This window comes from Enhydra lutris, unplaced genomic scaffold (assembly GCF_002288905.1).
Source record: "Enhydra lutris kenyoni isolate GAN:26980312 unplaced genomic scaffold, ASM228890v2 scaffoldscaffold22, whole genome shotgun sequence".
Lineage (NCBI taxonomy): Eukaryota > Metazoa > Chordata > Mammalia > Carnivora > Mustelidae > Enhydra > Enhydra lutris.
This window is the reverse complement of record NW_019154106.1, coordinates 10,371,047-10,390,997: the sequence shown is the minus strand read 5'-3', so window position 1 is coordinate 10,390,997 and position 19,951 is coordinate 10,371,047. Positions and strand designations below refer to the sequence as shown.

General features: G+C 56.7%; 1 protein-coding gene across 1 annotated transcript; it reads left to right on the top strand.

Annotated features, from left to right (window-relative positions):
* Positions 1 to 1,073: 1,073 nt before the first annotated feature.
* LOC111149699 (CD5 molecule) lies at positions 1,074 to 19,718 on the top strand. The gene is made up of 11 exons (XM_022506921.1): positions 1,074 to 1,189; positions 10,091 to 10,129; positions 12,374 to 12,679; positions 13,149 to 13,211; positions 13,487 to 13,825; positions 15,780 to 16,073; positions 16,743 to 16,868; positions 17,597 to 17,650; positions 18,316 to 18,435; positions 19,024 to 19,115; positions 19,389 to 19,718. Exons 1-10 carry the CDS (start codon positions 1,138 to 1,140, stop codon positions 19,110 to 19,112), a joined length of 1,482 nt encoding a protein of 493 aa, XP_022362629.1. The 5' UTR covers positions 1,074 to 1,137; the 3' UTR covers positions 19,113 to 19,115; positions 19,389 to 19,718.
* Positions 19,719 to 19,951: the final 233 nt, after the last annotated feature.

The window sequence follows — 19,951 nt, the reverse complement described above, 5'->3', positions numbered from 1 at the left end:
TGCATTCTGTTGAGCGGATGCAGGCACCTGGAGCCCCCCAAGGGAAAATGGGGCAGGGTGGAATGCTGGGGAGCCGGGTGCTCATGGAAGTCCGGGCCCAGGAGCCAGAGCTGCTGCAGAGGGTCAGAAGGGTGTGGCTGGGAGGCCTTGACACTCATTTCAGGTTTCACGCTTGTTCACAGTCAGCTCGGTGTCTCTGAACCATTGTGTGCCTCCTGGTGTGGCTCACATTATGATAAGCCCCAAGGAGCCCAGGTCAGGGTCTGCCCCGTCCTGGAGAGCAGAGGGACCAAACCCAGCCTGGGGCCCAGGGGCTGAAGCCCTTCCCCCGAGCTAGGTACCCCCGCCCCCCAGCTAATTTGCAGAAACCCAGCCACCTGCTCTTCCTGAACAGGCCAGAGGTTGATTCCAGCCCTTGTGGGAGCAACACTGCATGGAGATCACACCTGCTGACATGGAAATTACGCAGACCGACGAGGAGGAGATCACACACACACACACACACACACACAACACACGCCCAGCATTCACGGAGGAGCCCTCTTCCGTGCTCTATGGTAAAATACCACCACCTGGGGCTCCATCTCAAATGCCTACCTCATCCCCGCAAAAAAGGAGACAGAGGGTTTCATCTGCTGTTTTCACCACCGTGTCTTTGGCAAGAACTGGTGTGGCACCCCCACACCCACTTGTCCCCTGCTAGCACAGCTCAGTGCCATTTCAGTGAGACCCCTGCCTGGGGAGCTTGTCGCCCACCCCCCAATTCCCTCAGAACCACCCGCAGGGAGGCCAAGTCTCCTCCCCCTCAGCAGCTGGGCCCAGAGCTGCCCCATGCTGCGGCCCCGTCCCAGCGCGGTGTGGTCGGGGCCACTGCCCCAGCCTGGGCACCTCAGGCAGGAAGCTGTCAGAGGCCAGGGCCGCCATTCGAACTGGAGCAGATGGTTTTACCAGGAGGAAGTTGACAGTTCAACTTCAAACACGGGTGACGCAGGCCTCGCACTGCCTGCTTCCTTGTCACACCCCTGCCCGCGCCTGCCCACCCCACCCCCTCCTACCCGAGACGGAGACCCAGGACGAGACGCCTTTCACCCACAGGTGCCGAGCTTGCCAGGGCTGAGGCAGGAGGAGGCAGTGCCCATGGGGTCCCAGCAGCCGTCGCTGGCCGCCCTGTACCTGCTGGGGGTGCTGGGTGAGTACCGAGGCACGTACCGAGCTCCTGGGACTCGGGGTGCAAGGGGGGAGATGCCAGTTCTTAACTTGGTCTGATGCAGGTGCACATGTCCCGTCTCAGGAGCATCAGGGAGGGTTGGGGCCACCTTGCCTGTCTCCCCACCATCCCTTTACCACCTGTCCCAGCTCGGCTTTGTTCTTGTACTGTGGGGGTCATCCTGCACCCTTCCAGGTGGGACCCAGGCAAAATCAGACTCTCAGCCCCCATCCAGCTCCCCCCGCCCACCTTGAGTGTCCAGACTTGACCTAGATACACCCAGACCCAGGGCACCCATGGTCTCCTGGGCTGTTCTGATGGCACTCTGAGCACAAAGGGCCGCCGCAGAGTGGGGGCTGCCTCTGAGAAGGCAGCTGAGTGTGTGTCAAAGATGCTCCCCTAGTTCCAAGTCCCCCTGACTCCGTCCCAGAGGAGCCGCAGCCCAGCGGGCCGGCCAGGCTGTGAGCGCACACTGGGTCTGCTCTCACTCCAGGCCCAGGGCAGGGGCTCCAGAACTTGGGCCCCCAGGGCCAGTGTGGAAGAATCTGGGACCTCTGAGAAGCTTGGCTGGGGGTCAGGCTAGAGGTGGGCGAGCCTGGGGCCTCCTGTTTGCAGGGAGGGAGTCAATGGAAGCTGGTGGGCTCCCCACTTATGACACGTCGAGGGTGAACTGGGTGAGGTCTGACCACTTCGCAAGGGTTTGGAGGGTACTGCGGGGCGAGAGAGATGCTGACCTCAGGCCAGGTGGGAACAGGGGGCCTATGGCTTCCTGGTTTGGAGGGAAAGGACCTGGGGGCCACTGGCTGCCTGATCAGGGAGGCTCAGTCCCTCCTAGACAGGCTGGTGAGTAAGGATGAGTAGGTACGTGTGTGTTTGTGTGTGTGTGTGTGTGTGTGTGTGTGTGTGTGTGTGTGTGTGTGTGAAGGGGTGTGTGTGTGTGTGCGTAAATGCAGGTTTGCCATCCACCGTGCATATGTGATGATGCCCAGGTGCACATGCGTTCACACAGCTCTTCTCGCATGAACTGCGAGACACACAAAACGCCTTCTGTCCCCAGGGCAGAGGCCCAGAGATGGGACCCCCCTGAGGAGGTGCTGCGGCCTCCTTGGCCCTGGGGATTCCTCAGACGGGGACCTTGACGCCACCGGGGCAGGGCGGCTGGCCAGGCTCCCAGCTGGGGATGGGCATGGGGTCCTGCTCCCTGGGCTTCCCATCTGAAGCCCGTCATGGGTCCAGGCTCCCCACAGGATCGGGCAGCTCCCAGGGGCCAGCAGAGCCCAGAGTCAGGGAGACTGGGAGGCAGCACCTTCCCCAGGAGTGCGGGAACCATCTAGAACCGCAGGAGCTCATGCTTTCCAGTGCTTTGTGTGAACTGGCGGAGGGTAAACACTCCCATTGCTCCGTGGCCCCCAGCTTTCAAAATGCCTTTAAAGCCATTTTCTTCTATAAGCTTCACAACAGCCTAGGAGGGAGGCGGGCCCAGTGTCCCCCATTTTATAGTCGGGAAACTGGAGTTTTAGAAAAGCCGAGAAGCCAAGCTCAGGGCTCTGCAGCTAGGGAGCACCAGAGCCGACCCTGGCCCAGCACCCCTGCTCTCCTGGGGAACCCCTGTAACCTTAAGAGCTCAGACATACCAAAGCCATTCCCACAAGTAGGAAAAGGGCTCCGGGTCACAACTACCTTGTGCAGACATGTCCCCACCAAGGGCAGGGGATGATGAGGGCCAGGGCTGGGGCTGGGCACCAACAGCACGCATGCCCTTTGAGCCATTCCGGGAAGGGACGCCTGGCCACTGGAGCCCCGGAGATGCCGTGTCTCCTGGCTGGCCATCAGGGCTGTGACTTGGGGACTTTGGGGCACAAAGATGCTCATGATGCACCTGGGGTGGTAGTGACAGCTGGTCCCCTCTGTCGCTGCCTTTAGTCCCGACCTGCCTGGGACTCACCTGCTGGGGTGGGAGTTGGGGGGTACAGGCAGCCCTGAGGGTCATGCCCGCCCACCAGGACTGCAGAAGCCAGCACTGGGGCAAAGCCATGGGCTCCGCAGCTTGGATTCTGGTCTGCCACTTGCCAGCTGGGTGACCTTGGACCATTCTGTAAGCCTCAGTTTCCTCCTCTGCAAAATGGAAATAATAAGAGTATATATCTCGTAGAGATTTGTAAGGGTTAAACGAATCAATGACTATAGGCTCTGAGTAGGAAGGTCAGTTCGAGCGCAGTTAAGTGCCCAGTAAACATCGATGGTCCCAGTTACTATTACCATCATCGTCACCAGGGTCGGGGTCAGCAGGGAACAAGTCGGGTAGGACGTGGTGGGGAGTCTAGCCAGATGCCAGCCTGGCCATCGAGCCTTCTCTTTCCCAGTCCTCTTCCCCGAGGGCCTCTCTGAGGTGGTGGTGTCTTTGGGGAGACATGGAGGCAGGAAGGAGCCAGGCAGAGAAAAGGGAGACGCATCCCGTAGGGATTGACAAGACACAGTAGGCAGGACAGGCCCAAGAAGGGCTGGGCACCCACAGGAGATGGTGGCCTCGGGGACTCTAGCTTCGGGCAGTCTTCCCTGGCCCGCTGTTCCAGCGTGCAGAAGCTGAGGCCCTTGCTGGCTCTGGGTGAAAAGAATCTAGCACCCAGCAGCCCAAGCTCCCCACCCCCAGTGGGGAATAGAGGAACCTGGGGGCCCCGGGGCCGGTACTGGCCCTTCCAGTCACTCTGCCCAGCTCCAACACTCCAGCGGGGTGTTCCCCGCAGAGACCAAGGAGGGGTTTCAACCCCCTGATGGAACTGATTGAACACTAGTCTGTGTGTGTGCAAGTGTGTGGGTACAGGTGTGAGCCCATGTGTGCATGCTATGTGTGTGCCACATGCCTGTGAGCCCGTGCATAGGGGCTGTGTGTGCCTGCCTGTGTGCGAAGGCCTGTGGGGCTTGGAGTCGTGCAGACTGGGGCATGATTTCTGTAGGGCCCCTCACAAATGACAAGAATGCTTCTCAGAATCTCAGCCTTCTCATATATAAAATGGGGATGACCAGGGCGCTCACCTTCAAGGTCAATGCAATTGTAAATCTGGTTCATTCACTCATTCCAACAGCAAGCCTTTACTGAGCACCTACTGTGTGCCAGCCACTATTCTGAGCGCTGGGGACACGACTGAACCTTCGAAATCCCTGCCCTGGCAGATCCAACGTAAGAGTCTAGGTGTGATGGAGAGACATCATGGAACAGCATGGGTGCTGGGAGGTCATGGGTGGGGTGGGGCTGGGGGATTGGCAGTGTTGGGCACCGTGCTTACCCAGGGAGGGTGCAGGGGGTCTCACGAGAGGATAATGTTTGGGCAACAGCTTATAGGAAGTGAGTGAGCATGCTGTGTGGGCCCTGGCAGGATGGTAGATGGTCCCCTATACCTTTCCAGGTCCACACACCCTCATCCCGGACCTTGGGCAAGACGTGTTTGAGAATTTTCCAGTATGGGTCATACTGTGTGTGTGCTGTGTGCTCATCACCCACCAATGAGGTCTGCACAACACCCGCTAACTGAACGCGTTCCCATTCAGTGGAACATGAACTCACACCCTAAGAGAGACTCGCAAGGGCTGCAAACATCCTCCCGCCAAGTGCACTAGAAAAGATTTCTGGTTTGGGGTTCTGAGTGGCCGATGAGGGACTGTAGCCCCAGATCACTTCCTCCATCCACTTCCTCCATCACCATCATGATGTCCGGTTCCCACAGGAACCCTGAAACTCCCTTTTCCCTTGGGGCTCAGCTGGGACAGATGTGGTGGGAACAGGATAGGCAATTGGTGGTGATTGGCAGAAGGAAAAAGGGTCCTGGGCCGCCACAGACACCCATGGAGACACCCAGGGTGAGCCCTTCCCTCCTTGGCCTCAGTTTCCCCTATCTGTACCCTGGGGTGAGCTGGCTCCAGGTTCTCCCAGTGGTAGATTCCCGTAGGGCCCTGTAAAGTGATGGTGATGGGGTTTCGTGTCCTGACGCTACCATCAGCAAGCTGTGTGACCTTGGCCAAGTCACTCAGCCTTCCTGAACCTCAGTTTGCAGATCTGAAAATGAGAATGAGTGTGGGCCCTTCCTCACGGGGCCTGGGTGGAAAAAAACTTTGGGATATGTGAAGTTCTGAACAAAACGGAGGGCTCGTCCCTGTCACAGTGGAGATGCATATATGGCATGAAATTCACGCAAATTCGATCAGACACAGCAAGCCACCAGCGAGAGAGCGACCACAATTGTAGACTGTGACGGCCATTGTGCTTGTGATTGGCTCACATCCTCAGGTTGGCTCAGGCCCAGCAAGTGGGATTAGAGGCCCAAATCTGCCATTCCTTCTGCAGGCGCCAGTCCCCAGGCTTCTCCTGGCATAAGCTCGGTATGATTCTCTGTGTGTCTTGCCCATAAAGAGGCTCCTGATCAAAAACCAGCCAGTGCCTCTGGTGCTCCACTGAGAAACAGAATTTGGGGCCTTCGTGATCTTTGTTTCCTTCAAGCTTGAGGGGTAGACCCCGCTCTGCTGACTGGTGTCGTTTCAGAAAAGGGGCTTTCCGATCTTCCAAGTCAGCCTCTCAGCAGACGATGAAAGGAAGAAAAATCCAGAACTCCCCCAAAAGGCCGTCCGACGTGGGGTGTTCGCTGTGAATTGATGAGACGTTTGCGGACTATTAGACGGACTCATTGTTGGAAAAACAGAACATCTGACTTCCAAACCGGGCTAAGTCCTTCTGTTTCCTGATCTGGGAGACTGGGTGATGGCAGCCCCCTTCAGTTAGGCTGTCGGGAGTGGGGTCTCCCGCACAAAGGGCTCGCCCTGGGGTTGCACCAAGTAGGAGTGCCGTGAGGGTTCACTCTCACTGTTCCCATCAGTCGCATCCCAGCTCCCACCAGGACCCCGCCGCCTTGCCTCTGCTTCCCGGCACATGGCCACTGCAAAGGATGTGCGCGGGTCCCAGCAGGGTCTGGGAGCGAGCCCGGCGCCGGCCAGCCTGGACCAAGCTCTAGCTCTGCCGAGTCCCGCAAAAGGGAACCGCTAACACGGAACATTCGCCAGCAATTCCCAAACCCAAACGACGTCTGCGGATCTCTGGAAAACTCCTTTGGTGCAAATCCTGACCTGAACAAACAGCAGGCTGTTTCTAACCCCGCGCCTCCCACATCACGTGAAAATCCATATGTTCCGTTGCAGAACCCATCACGAGTTGGAAGCTGGAACTCCAGACACGGGGGGACAGTAGGATGCCTCAGAGGTGCTGGCCAGCTCTCAGGCTTTCTCAGCCCTGAACACGGCCTGGGCTCGGCCACTCCAAGCCCGACATCAGGGGCCTTCAAAGGGGGGCGGGCAGGGAAGAAAAGGGGCCTTTGGAGGATTCTCATTCCTGGCCCCAGCTGCTCAGTTGCAGCCATGGCTGGCGGATTAGGAAATGGCCATGGTGTCCCTCATGGGCCTCGGGGTCTCTGGGCTTCTGTTTGCAGCTCCTGTAGCCGCAGAGCCATGGGCCTCAGCCACACGCGGGGCTGGCGAAGCCACAGCCCCGGACGGGCTCAGAGAGAACCTGAGCCCAGTCTGCAGGGCTCCAGGGAAGGAGGCTACTGGTCACACCCCTGTGAGGAGCAGCTAAGAGAATGAAAATAGATCTTGGACAATGAAAACCTGAGCATGTCTCTGGACAGACAGAAAGAAGAAGCATCCAGAAGGCTCCGGGTCAGTCACACATCTCACCGACCACTTCTGCCTGGTCCCTGCCAGCCACTGAGATACATCAGGACCTGAAGGTTATAGATCAGAGAAGTCTGAACAGAGAGGAAGCTGAGGATGGTGGCATCTAACTTCCTCATTTTACAGATGAGGAAACCAAGCCCAGAGAGGTTGAATGACTTGCCAAGATCACAGAGCAAGTTCGCAGAAAAGGTTCCCGATGGCATGTTTCACTAATGGAATGGAATTCCAAGTTCACTCCTGATCATCAGGTCCGTACGCCATGAACATGCCAAGAGTGGTGAAGGGATGGGAGGCAGCTTGGCCCAGCAGTCAAGAGCACAGAGTCTGGGACAGATGTCTTGGCTTTGAGTCCCAACCCCAGCAGTGACCTGCGGCGTAGCAAGTTAGTTATTCTTCCGCCACTTCTTCAACTATAAAATGGAGATTAAAATAATAGTGCCTACTTGGGCGCCTGGGTGGCTCGGTCAGTTAAGTATCGGGCTCTCGGTTTTAGCCAGGTTGTGATCCAGGGTCGGGTGTTGGAGCCCCACGTCAGGCTCCGTGCTGGATAGGGAGTCTGCCTGAGGATTCTCTCTCCCTCTCCAGCTGCCCCTCCCCTCACTAGCACATGCTCTCTCCTCCCTCTCTAAAACAAATAAATCTTAAAAAAAAAAATAGTACCTACTTCATAGAGCTGTGGTGAGATTTGAGAGAGTTAACATATACAAATGCCTGGTGACTGTGAACTCTAACAGTGTTTCCGGTGATGATGATGATGATGGTGAGGCTGATGGTGATGGTGATGGGTGTGATGGTGATGGCGGTGTTGTTGGTGGTGGTTAACGGTCGTCATGATGGTGATGATGGTGAGGCCGATGGAGGTAGTGATGGTGATGGTGACAGTGACGGTAACGGTGATGGCGGTCGTCATGGTGATATAATGATGTTGATGGTAGTGATGGTGAGACCGATGGAGGCAGTGATGGTGACGGTGATGGTGACGGTGGTGAAGGTGATCGTGGTCATGGTGATGGCAATGGTGCCGATGGTAGTGACAGTGAGGCTGATGGAGGTAGTGATGGTGACGGTGATGGTGACGGTGATGGTGACAGTATGATGGTGACGGTGATGGTGACAGTATGATGGTGACGGTGATGGTGACGGTGATGGTGACAGTATGATGGTGACAGTATGGTGGTGACAGTATGGTGGTGACAGTGATGGTGACAGTGATGGTGACAGTGATGGTGACAGTATGATGGTGACGGTGATGGTGACAGTGATGGTGACAGTGATGGTGACAGTGATGGTGACAGTATGATGGTGACAGTGATGGTGACAGTGATGGTGACAGTGATGGTGACAGTGATGGTGACAGTATGATGGTGACGGTGATGGTGACCGTGATGGTGACAGTGATGGTGACAGTGATGGTGACAGTGATGGTGACAGTGATGGTGACAGTGATGGTGACAGTGATGGTGACAGTGATGGTGATGGTGAAGGAGGAACAATCCAGGAAATGCTGCTCTACTGAGAACACCAGGCACCCAGAGGGAGCCAAAGCCCTGGGATTCCTAGACGCCCTTCCTCAAAGAGCATTTTGGGGATTTTACTTGGTTCTCCAGCTTGTTCCCTCTTTCCCAAGAACGTTCTCTGAAGGGGCTGTAGGTCATCCTGTGTGAGATCTGCGAGAACGGTCTGGTCCAGTCCCTGTCCCCAAGGGCTCCAATGTTGGGGGCTCAAGCCCCTCAGGGACAGAGTCTGGGCTGTGTTCATCTCTGCACCCCCAACTTGGCACTCTGGAGGCACAACTAGGTGGCAGCGAGCATGGTTTTGGAAGGCAGACTCACGGTTTGAATCCAGGCCCTGGCAGGTGCTGGCAGTGTCCCCCTGGACAGGGCATTCTCCCTCTCCCAACATTGACACCATGAATATATTCGACTCACATCATGAAGCCATGTGAAGGGTAACAATGATATCCGTCAGGAGCGACCCTGAGTGCTGAGTACACAGTAGGTGCTCAATTATTGGTAGCTGCTATTAATAATGAATGTTGACTGGGGAGTATGAAGGTCTCAGGTGGGAAGCAGGAGTGGTGAGCCCTCTTGTCTGGCTCTCCACGCACCCCAGGCCAGCAACGCTCCCTGACTATCCTCCCCATGCCTGCCCCAGGCCCCACGGGCTCCAGTACCCCCAGCTTTGAGCACCAGATGCAGAAACCTCACGGTGCGATGTGGGTGTTATTACCGGGAGCCTTGGCTGGGAGGAAAGGGCCAGCTGGCTGGGGCCTGTCTTCCCTTATAATTCTAACACCAGCTCCAGAACACTCAGGGAAAAATAGGCTTTTTAAAACACACTTTTTTTTTCTTTTAAACACGCGGCAACAATTTCTCAAAAGCAATTTCAAGGGAACCATTTACTCCCTAAAGTCATCACCGTGACTGTCCCGGCTCCCAGCTACGAAGCCAGCCCAGGGGTCAGACAGAGGGAAATCAGAGCCCCTCCTTTAAGGCTGACAGAGCTGAGCAGCAAACACGGAGGGGGGCTCTGAGGCCACACAAGTGCACCCCCCCCCCAGGCCCACCCAAATCCAACCTCCACCCCAGCCACAGACGAGCACTGTGCCGCCTGGCTGTGTTATCTCTGCGCCCCACCCCCCCATCTCGGAGCTGACTTCCTCCTCCAGAAGCTGAGCCATTGAAGATACATTGCTGTCATGCCCATCCTGCCACCAGGACGCTGGAAAGTAGCAAATGATGCTGGGGCCTCCCATTCTCGGTCGTTCCTCTGGTTCTCTACAGCTGCGAAGTTCAAACTCTCTTAGGCTGAAAGCAGTGCTCACGAGGGTTTCACACTGCAGCTAGATGCAGGGAAAGGGATCCCTTATCCTCACAACCAACCGTGTATTCTGACATTCTCTCTTCATAGTCTATGCACCAGAGGAAAATCCCTTTTACTGATGTTTATATAAAAAGTAAAGCTTTAAAACGGGGAAAACATGGATAGTTGCAACCCACGGAGTTGGTTTCATGACCCACCTAGGGGCTCTGATGTGTAGTATGGAACCCAGAACCCCATACCAGGGGGCTGCAGAGGAGGCCACTACTCAGTGGGCAGGTGTGAGGTGGGGTGGGGGACAAGAGGGAGGCTCCAGTTCCTGACCCTCCTCTCTCCTTTCCGCAGTCACTTCCTGCCTCGGGGGGCCCTACCGGGAGAACTCAGGTAAGGAAGAGCCATACAGAGGCCTGGACCACGGGGTGATGGGGGGAAGCTATGATTCCATCAGGCTGTAGGGGGACCTGCCAGAGTGAACCCCACCCCCACAGAGCGAGAGAGCGCCCCAGCACGCGCAGATATGGACACCCACACAAGCGTACACATTTAGATGCCCACATGCCTACAGATGCCCTCAATGGCCTCAAAAGCGCCACCTGAATGCTGGTTCTCAGGGTAATTACTACTGGGACCCATTCACCACGCACAGAAAACATACTGGCCCATAATGCACCCTGCACAGTCCTGTTTCCTACTCAGTCCTGCCAGGTCTCCCCAATCAAAGGCATTCGCAGCTGACGCTGTGGAGAGGGGCTGCTCCAGACTGTAAAGTATGTGGAACGCCCTGACTTCAAGGTGAGACTTGAAGAGGCTAGTGTTTCCCAAACAGGGCTCCTGGAATGCATTGGATAAAAGCTAGGCAACACTGGAGACGTCCCTCCTGGAGGATGACTACGTATACCGACCGGCCTGGAAAAGGCTCTGAGAAGTCCTGCAGTGAAAAAAACCTGTTCAGTACTTTTTAACTCAGCCGTTCTCAGATTCATTTCACCCCAGACCTCATTCTTTCATGTCTCCTGAGATAACATCGTGCTGTTTTGGGAGACATGTGCTGGAGGGTCTCATGAAGCCATGTGCAACCAGAAGGAGCTGAAGAGGCCTTAGCAGGCCCCTGTCCAGGACCCGGAGCCCTGCAGTGGCATCCTAGCTCTGAGCCCTAGCAAGTGCTTTGTCCATTCTAAGCCCCAATTTCCCCACCTATAAAATGGGGAGAACAGCTGTTCCCTGGTAAGGATTCGGTGAGTCAGCTCCCTGGGGGGAAAGGGGCAAAATATCCTGCCAATGTCAGGAGTTGGACAAGACCCCTTCGTCTCAAACTAGTCCAGTGACCTTGCCAACCCCTAGCCCTGTGCTCTGGGCCCCAAGCCCAGAAAAAGGTAGCCTGTCTAGAAGTTTCCAACCAGGGAAAAACCTCCACCTCCCAATCACTCGGAAAAACCTTTTACATTAAAAGAAAGAAAGAAAGGAAGGAAGAAAGAAAGAAATCATGAACAGGTAATACAGTTGCCTGGCCTAAATCTTTAGAAATATGAAAAGACCTGTAGTGATGCATCTCATTTCCATTTCTGTCCCCCATCTGCCCAGTCCTTCCCCACCCTAACACCCCAGGTAACAACCACATGGATTCCTGTCTTTTCTCTCCTTCTAGAATCTGTGCAGGTACAAATATATATATCCTTCTTTTTTATTTCACGGAGCTTTATAAAATCACCCTAGTCCCATTCTTACCCACGATCCAACAATTCCACTCCTTGGTATTTACCCAAGAGAAACGGAACACGTGCCCACACAGACAGACATCGGCTCAGGAATGTCCCACGCGGCTTTGTTCAAAGCAGCCGAACAGTGGCTAGATAAACAAATCATGGCACAGCCACACAACGAGACCTCATTCCACAACAAGAGGGAACGTGGTGGGTGCAACGATGCAGAGAAACTCTGAATGCCGAAGGAAGGGGGTCAGACGAGAAAAACAGGACAACAGAAACAAACACACTGCACGATTTGCGTGATTCCCCGTACATAACATTGGAGAGGAGGCAAAATGCGTCTCTAGCAACAGAAAGCAGATCCGTAGGCACCTGAGGCTGGATGCAGGGGAATCGGCCACACCTGGGCACGAAGGAACGTTCCAGGTGACAGACATGTCTACCTCTCGAGTGTGGCAGTAGGTCCAGACGTGCATGCATTCGTCAAGTTCCCCTGAACAACTCCTACGTGCACACATTTCACTGGGTCTAAATCGTACCTCAATGACACTGGTTTGAGAAATCAGAGAGAGAGAAATAGAACAAGCACCAGGCCCTATTTCTAATGAAGCAGAGTTTGCAGAGTGGGACGATCCTGCCGGACAGTGGGGTCCTGAGCACCCCCTTGCCGCTGCTCTGAGTTCCCTTCTGCTCTGAGGTCTCCAGCCCCAGCCCCAGCCCCAGGGGCCCAGCTTTGAGGGACTGCTTGAGTGTCTGGGAAGCCCCCCTCCTTGCCATGTCCCCGAGGACAAAGCTCACGGGAGCCAGGCAGGCAGCCCCCGGGATGGAAGACAGCCTGGCTGGGTAGGAGCCTGGTGGGGAGAGGGCAGAGGAGGGCTCCCACGGAGGGGACCCCCCAAACACATACCTCTTTGACCCCCAGGAAACATGGTGAGACTGACAGGCTCCCACTCGCCGTGCCAGGGCCAGCTGGAGGTCCTCCTCGGTTCCACATGGCACACAGTGTCTCAGTGGAGCTGGAACCAGGGTACAAACGGCAGGGAGGACAACACGCAGGCCTCAGAATTCTGCCGGAGCCTGGCTTGCGGGAAGGCCTTGGTCTTGGCCCACCTCCCTGACTTCAACAATCCCCAGCACCCGGTCACCTGCTACGGACGCCTGGGGTCCTTCTCCAACTGCAGCTACAGTGAGGCCAGCCAGAGGAGCTCTCTGGGCCTGATCTGCCAAGGTGGGTGACTAGCTGGCCACACGGGTCCCCTGCACCTGAGCACCAGCCCCGGGGGAGGCTGCCCAGGGCCTGGGATCTGGGGCCCAAGCCGGCAGGTGGAAGTGGGGTCCTAATGTACAACAATGACCCCCCCAGACACTGGTGGGGAACTGGAGGGGAAAGGCTAAGGGGGGGGGCTGAAAGAGATCGAAAACCTGGTTCTGCCATTGCTAACGTTAGCGTCTCCTCTTAACCCTCACTTACCAACGGTAAAATGGGCCGGCGCTGCCCCCCCTCCACAGGATACTTAGAGACAACGTGTGGGTCAAGTGGGCCTAATGGGGCAAGCGGCACTTACATCATGAGTTCTAGGTCTTTCTCCAAACCATCCAGTACCCCCAGCCCTCCCCCGACCCTGCCTTCTTTCCCCCAAATTCCAGTCCTCCCTCCCGGGCCCCTGCCCCTCCCTCACTGGAGTATCTCGTTGCAGAGCCTCGGAAGACACCACCTCCTCCCACGAGCCCCCCACCCACCACCACTCCAGAGCCCACAGGTAAGAGAATTCGGAGGTTCCGGGGGGCAGGGTGCGGGACTTAGCCAATAAGAACATGGGATGCCCCGTTGCATTAGAGTTTCAGGTGAACATGATGAAGTTTAGTATAAGTAGGTCCTGGGCAACATTTGGGAGCTCACCAACCCCCACGGCGGTCGGCCAGTCTCTCCTTCAACCTTGTGTTGGAGCTAAAAAGCCCCAGCAAGCAAGCCCCCCCCACCCCCACAGCCGGCTGGGTGACACTCAGACCCGCTCCCCGCTTCGTCTCTCCACAGCTCCTCCCAGGCTGCAGCTGGTGGCCGGGCCCGGGGGCCTGCGGTGCGCCGGCGTGGTGGAGTTCTACTACGGCAGCCTGGGGGGGGCCATCAGCTACCAGGAGCAGGACCAGGACCGGACCCAGGACCTGAAGAACCGCATCTGCGAGGCCCTCCACTGTGGCTCCTTCCTGAAGCACCTGCCAGAGGCCGAGACGACCAGGACCCAAGATCCGGGGGAGAGCAAGGCCTTGCCGATTCGATGGGAGATCCAGAACGCCAGCTGTGCGTCCCTGGAGCAGTGTTTCAGGAAAGTCCCGTCCTATGAGGGTGGCCAAGCTCTGGCCCTTGTCTGTTCTGGTGAGTGAGACCCCGTGAGGACCCACGGGGCGCCCCAGACCGTCCATCATCACCTGTTCCCGGAAACCCCTGCGTGGAGCACAGGGCACTGGGCACCAAGGAGAAGGGGAGGGAAACAGAGGGTGAGGCTACACTCTACCCAATGCCCTGGAGATCTCCGCAGAGTGACACAGAACGAGCTCAAATGCACAGGCTGCCGCTCGGGAAGGTGGGATCAGCCAGGACTTCCAGGACGAGGCAAGGTCTCCTCAGGGGTTTGGAAGGAGGAGAGGAGCAGGGGTTTGTTTGCTGGAACAGAGGAGAGAAGTCTTTTTAGGTGGGAATTGTGACTCGTGCCAAGGATCGGAGCAGGTGGTGCACCGAGGGGGACCAGCCTTCCAGGAGAGGAGTTTGTAAATCTCAGAGACAGATGGGGCCAGAGCAGGGGTGACAAGTAGGAGGTCCCCCCAGCACAGCAGGCAGAAGGAGCCCGAGCAGGTCCCCACAGAGCTCCCCGCAGAAGCTCCTGCACCATGACAAGAAGACTGATGAATCTGGGTGTGGCTGAGGGGAGGAGACCCAAGAGGATGGTCTTAGGGACCCCAAAACCAGGATCGCTGGGAAAACAGAGGAGGAAAAGGCCACAGATCAGAGTAAGAACAATCATAGCATGCCTCGGGAGGGAGTGGGTCCCCATCACCAGTCCGGACTATAAGAAGTCAGACTTCCTGAGCACTCCCTTGGTGCTAGAGACCTTCCCAGGACAGTTGTTCATTTTCACAACAACCTGAGGAGGTGGGTGCTATTATTATCCCCACTTTACAGATAGGGAAGCTGAGGCTCAGAGAGGTTAAATTTCTTGCCCAATATCACAGAGCATTAGCAGGGATTTCCACTCGAGCAGTGTCACTCCAGAGCCTGCTGTCCAAGCCTCCGCTACCAAAAGCACCAGCTACATCAGGCTGGTTAGGAATGCAGGTGCATTCTGATTTGCATCTCAGCAAGGTCCTAGGGGGGTGTGTGCACACTTCTGGAAGCCTTGCTCTGGACCACTCCACTCTCCCGCTAGCACACCGGTCCTCACTTCTCAACCCCGCCCAGCCCCTGGATACCTGGTGTGGATTAGCAAGACACCGCCCCCTCCAGGTAGATGCAGACCCCCAGGGTCTCTCCCCCTGACCCACCTTGCCCTCCTGCCGTCTACAACCTGCAAAACCAGACGGGGAGGTCTTGCCTTTGAAATTCCACTCTAAATAGAACGTTCACTAGGGCCTTTTAGATGGATGTTGCTATGGAAACTGGCCAAGCTGGTGTGATCACCGCTCACTCTAACCTGAGCACAGGTGTGCCTCAGCTCTGGAGCCCAGGCCCCACCCCGACAAGCAGAAATGGATTCAGTCCTTTCATGAAAGCCACCCCAGAGTCTGGACAGAAGGATTCCTGGGTTCTGTCCCACCCCTGAACTGCCAGGACCCAGAGCAGGAAGTGTTTCCCATCCCTGGGGCTCAGTTTCTCCTTTCTGAAAAGCCCTCCCGTCTCCCAAGGAGCAGCAGGAGAAGGAGAGGATGGTTCTCAGAGGGACGTGGACCCGGGGGGGAGCCTGCTTCTCATTTCTCTTCTCTTACCCTCCCCTGCCTGGAGGCCAACTCCCTCCCGTGGCTGCCACGGGCATCGCCACTCCGCCAGCTTCTTCCCTGAAAGCACCCATGATGTCACATCTCAGGATAGCTACCAGCAGTTGCCCACACATGCCAAGGAAAGAGCTTCTGGGGGGGGGAAAGCTAGAAGATGTGAGAAGGAGGGAAGAACAGAAAGGAAGGTGATCCCAGCACCCACCCCCCCGCAACTAGCTGGGCTCTGCCAGGGCCCCCTCTTGGCCAGCGACACATGGCTCCAGTGGTCAGGCACATAGACTAGGGACCAAGGGAGCTCCTTCCAAACCTGCCACCTGCCCTCCATTGCTTCTCCTCTCCAGATTTCCAGCCCAAGGTGCAGAGCCGCCTGGTGGGGGGCAGCAGTCTGTGTGAAGGCTCCGTGCAGGTGCGCCAGGGCAAGCAATGGGAAGTCCTGTGTGACATCCCCTGGGCCAAGGGCACCGCACGGTGGGAAGAGGTGTGCCAGGAGCTGCAGTGCGGCAAAGTCAACTCCTACCAGGTGCTGGATGCCACCGAGAAGACCTCCCACGGCCTCTTCTGTCCCCAGGAGAAGCTGTCCCAGTGCCACCAGCTTCAAGAGAAAAAAACCCGCTGCAGGAGTGTGTTTGTCACATGTGAGTTGGCCACAGCCCCGGGGGCAGAGGGACATTCTGGATTTTCCCTCTAGGACCTAATCAATGAGCGTGTTTCTGAAGGACGGGCTCAAGGACTAGACAGAGAGTTGCGGAGCCTTAGAAAAGGAAGGAAAGGTGGCAAACTGGGGGGTGGAGGGGACGGGGCTGGCAATAGTGCTCAGACAGCAATGAACATGAGCCATAAAGAGGAGACTGGCCATAATGGATGAGAGAGCTCTCAGTCTATCTTCTAGTCTTCCAGGATGGAAGATAGAAAAGCAAGGGAGAAATGGTAATCAAATAGCGCATAAAAGAGGGATGGATGGACGGACAGACGGATGGCTATTAGCATATGATGGCAAGGTGATCACTTATAAGCAACTGGCAAAGGGTAGAACGTTAAATAGTTGTAACAAGAGGGGCCAGTGACAGCTGGGTGATGAATTGCTGGATGGCAGGTAGTAGACAGATGGATGGGTAGCAGAGAATTGGAGAGAGGCGTGGAGAGGCGGGTGTATGACTGCCTTCTGCCCACGCTGGTGAATTACTGCAAGGAGCGGGGAGGAGGAGGGGAACAGGGGAAGCCAGGCAGCCGGCCAGCAGCCTTCCTCTGAGCAGGCAGTTCCGATGCCCCAGGCAGGACCACCCTGACCTCTCTGCCTCCCCCAGGCCAGGACCCAAACCCGGCAGGCCTGGGCGCAGGCACCGTGGTGAGCATCATCCTGGCCCTTGTGCTCCTGGCAGTGCTGCTGGTCTTGTGCGGCCCTCACGCCTACAGAAAGCTGGTGAAGAAATGTAGGTGCGGGTGCCCCAAACCCCCTGCCTTTCAAGCTCCCGGGAGGGGGCCCGGGAGGGGCGGAGGAGGGCACCTCTGCTTTGCCACCCGGTCCCGCCCCTCTCCCCGCCCTCACGAACAGAAAGAGAAAGTCAGGAACGTGGTAAGCGCTGATTGGCCCACACGACGCACCCCCCACCCAGGCCAAGGAGAGGGCGTGGCCATTTTCAAACAGGGGCCCGCCCCCAGCCTCCGGACCTGGCTCCACCCCCTAGCAACTGCGCAAGATGCTGGTGGAGCCACTTCCTCTCTGAGCCTCAGTTTCTTCATCTGCCTAATGGGTGATTGCACACCTTGTGAATATAAGGGGCTGGTATCCTTGCCTCGCAGAACTCTGGGAAAAAACTATTCAGAGACAGGAAGTGGATTAGAAGAGATGAAAAGAGAAGGCCTGGAGATGGGCAGTGTCGGCTAGGTCCCTAGCGCTAGGCTCTATTCTAATGCCCCGTGGTCATTTCTTCTGAAGAGGCAGCCCCCTCAACACACTCCTTTAGCTCTAGGTGGGTCCAGTTACCCTCTGAGCAAATCAGAAAACTGAGACCCCGAAAGGCTTCAGGGGGTGAAGTCCAGCAGTCCTTCCTTCAGCTGCATCTGCCGCCTCCTGCCTCCCTTCCCCCAGCATCTCCCCAACCTTCCCTCCCGTGATGGCTGCCCACCCTCGTCCTCATGTGCTTTTCCTGTCTCCTAGTCCGCCAGAAGAAACAGCGCCAGTGGATTGGCCCCACAGGAATGAACCAGAACAGTAAGTGTCCTGGGAGGCAAGGTCCTCCCTCAGCCCCAGCCAGTGTCTACGGGGCTCCCGGCTCACTGCTGACCATCATGGAAGCCAGCAACTATTGAGGCCTCTAACCCCCACCCCCATACTCATCTAAGGTGGGACTGTGGTCAACAGATGTTACCAGGTGGTATCCATGGTCATATAGATTTAGAAATCAGTGAGTTAAGCAATATTAGACTTGGTTCTTTATTTCGGGACTTATTGGAACCTTAATGGGCATTTTTGCAAGATGCGTCCCACTTCCCACTCCACATCCTTCCTTTCCTTTTGCTAGGCAGGATGTGTTGTGAAGTCTCTTACAGTATAAAGCCCCTTAGCTCCAGGAGAGGAGGGATGATATCGCCCTATCACTTGTGTTCCAATCCCCTGCTTAATAAATGCTTGATGAATGACTGGTCGGTGGAAAGCCCACCCCACCAGACTGCTGGCCAACCCCAAGCTGCTCTAAAAGTCTGGCCCCTGCAAGAATGAACCTTCCCAGGGAGAAAGGAGTAGAGGGATGCATTGAAGAAGCTGTGGGTGCCCTTGCCTTTCCCCTATCCACAGTGGGAAATTCCAAGCCCCTACCAGGAAGGAGGAGGAGGGACAGAGCCAGGAGGCTAATGACACTGTCCCCTGCCTCTGCTCAGTGTCCTTCCATCGCAACCACACGGTGACCGTCCGGTCCCAGGCTGAGAACGCCACCGTCTCGCACGTGGAGAATGAATACAGTCAGCCGCCCAGGAACTCCCAGGTCTCTGCTTATGCAGGTAAGCAGCTATCTCCCCTGGCTTCTGGGGAGGAGGCGGGCCAGCACAGGTCACGTGATCACTGGGAGACGGGATGCCCTGGGGGAGACGGGGCTCTCACTGCCCTTTGACAGCTGTCTCAGCTGGGTATGGAAGGGATCCAGCCTTCACCGTCCTCGGCTTGCCTCCCCTACCCCCAGCCCCGAGACTGTTAGCCACTCAGCTCAGGAGAAGCGTACGCTGGGACACCAGTAGCCACAGCACTGTTGCAACCTAACAGGCCAGCATCTCCGCAGGGCCCTGTGGTCTGGATGGTAAATGAGGCCCCTTGGATTCCTTCCAGGCAGCACAGAGCTGGCAGGGGCCTGCGGAAGCCCCGTACTGAGTGCTCCCTGTCTGGCATGAACAATTAAGCCCCAGGGAGCCTGGAGTTCAGTATCATTAGTGAACACCGCTGATTTGATCAGAACAGATACCAGACTGTCAAGCCACCAGCTCGCAAAGCCCCTGTGATCTGCAGGCCCCCACGGGCTCCTGGGCTCTGAGGGGCTCTCTCTGGGTCGCCTGGTGGGGTACGCCTGCTGCAAAAGGTCTCTTTCCTTTCTGCAGCTCTGGAAGGGGCCCTGCGTCGTGTTTCCACCCAGCCTGATAACTCATCCGACAGTGACTACGACCTGCACGGGACTCAGAGGCTGTGAAAGGTGAGCCCGGCTGCCGGGCCCCCGGGACCTCAGAACGGTCCTGCGGAGAAGCACCAGCTCCTTGGGTCCTCGCCTCCTGCCCATCCTGCCGGTCCAGAATGGGGGGCTCTACATATCTTGACTCTTTTTTTTTTTTTAAGATTTTATTTATTTATTTGAGAGGGAGAGAGCACAAGCTAGGAAACCGGGGGCTCGGTGCCTATCCCCCACCTCCGTGGACCATCTCCGGGTGTGAGGCTTCCTCCTCTGACCTGTTTCCTTCTCTCCCCACAGAACCAGGCACCAGGCATGAAACATCAAGAGCCAGACCTGTCTCCTAAGAACAGTCTGCATCCGCTGCATGGAAATGATTTCTGCCCCAGCTACAACATGGACGGAGACAAGAGGACCTTCAGATATGTCCCCTGTCCCTGCCGCTGCGGGTGTCGGATCCCAGCCCAGGGAAGACCCCCAACACAGCTGGGCTGTCCCTCCCCATGTGGGAACCGTGACGGGGACAGCCCAGAAACAAGACCTTCCCCAAGCAGACATGTGGGGGGCAGCACCCGGAGGACCTGGTTCTCTCCTCAGACTCTGATCCCAGCGAGCAAGGAAGCTCCGCTCTGGGCCGTGGGGTGGGGCGGGTGGGGGGGTGCTCAGTTCTCCAGGGTTTTTTTTAATATGTTCTTTGTAAATAACACTTTTTATACTTCCTGTGAGCTAGAGGGTCTCCCCTCTGCAGTCCAGGGTCCAACGCCAGGACCCCTCTCGGGACAGCGGTATAGCCGTCGTGGTCCGAGGGGCTGTGCTCCTCAGACAGAGTGCCTCAACCTGGCAGGCAGCTGCCACCTGACACG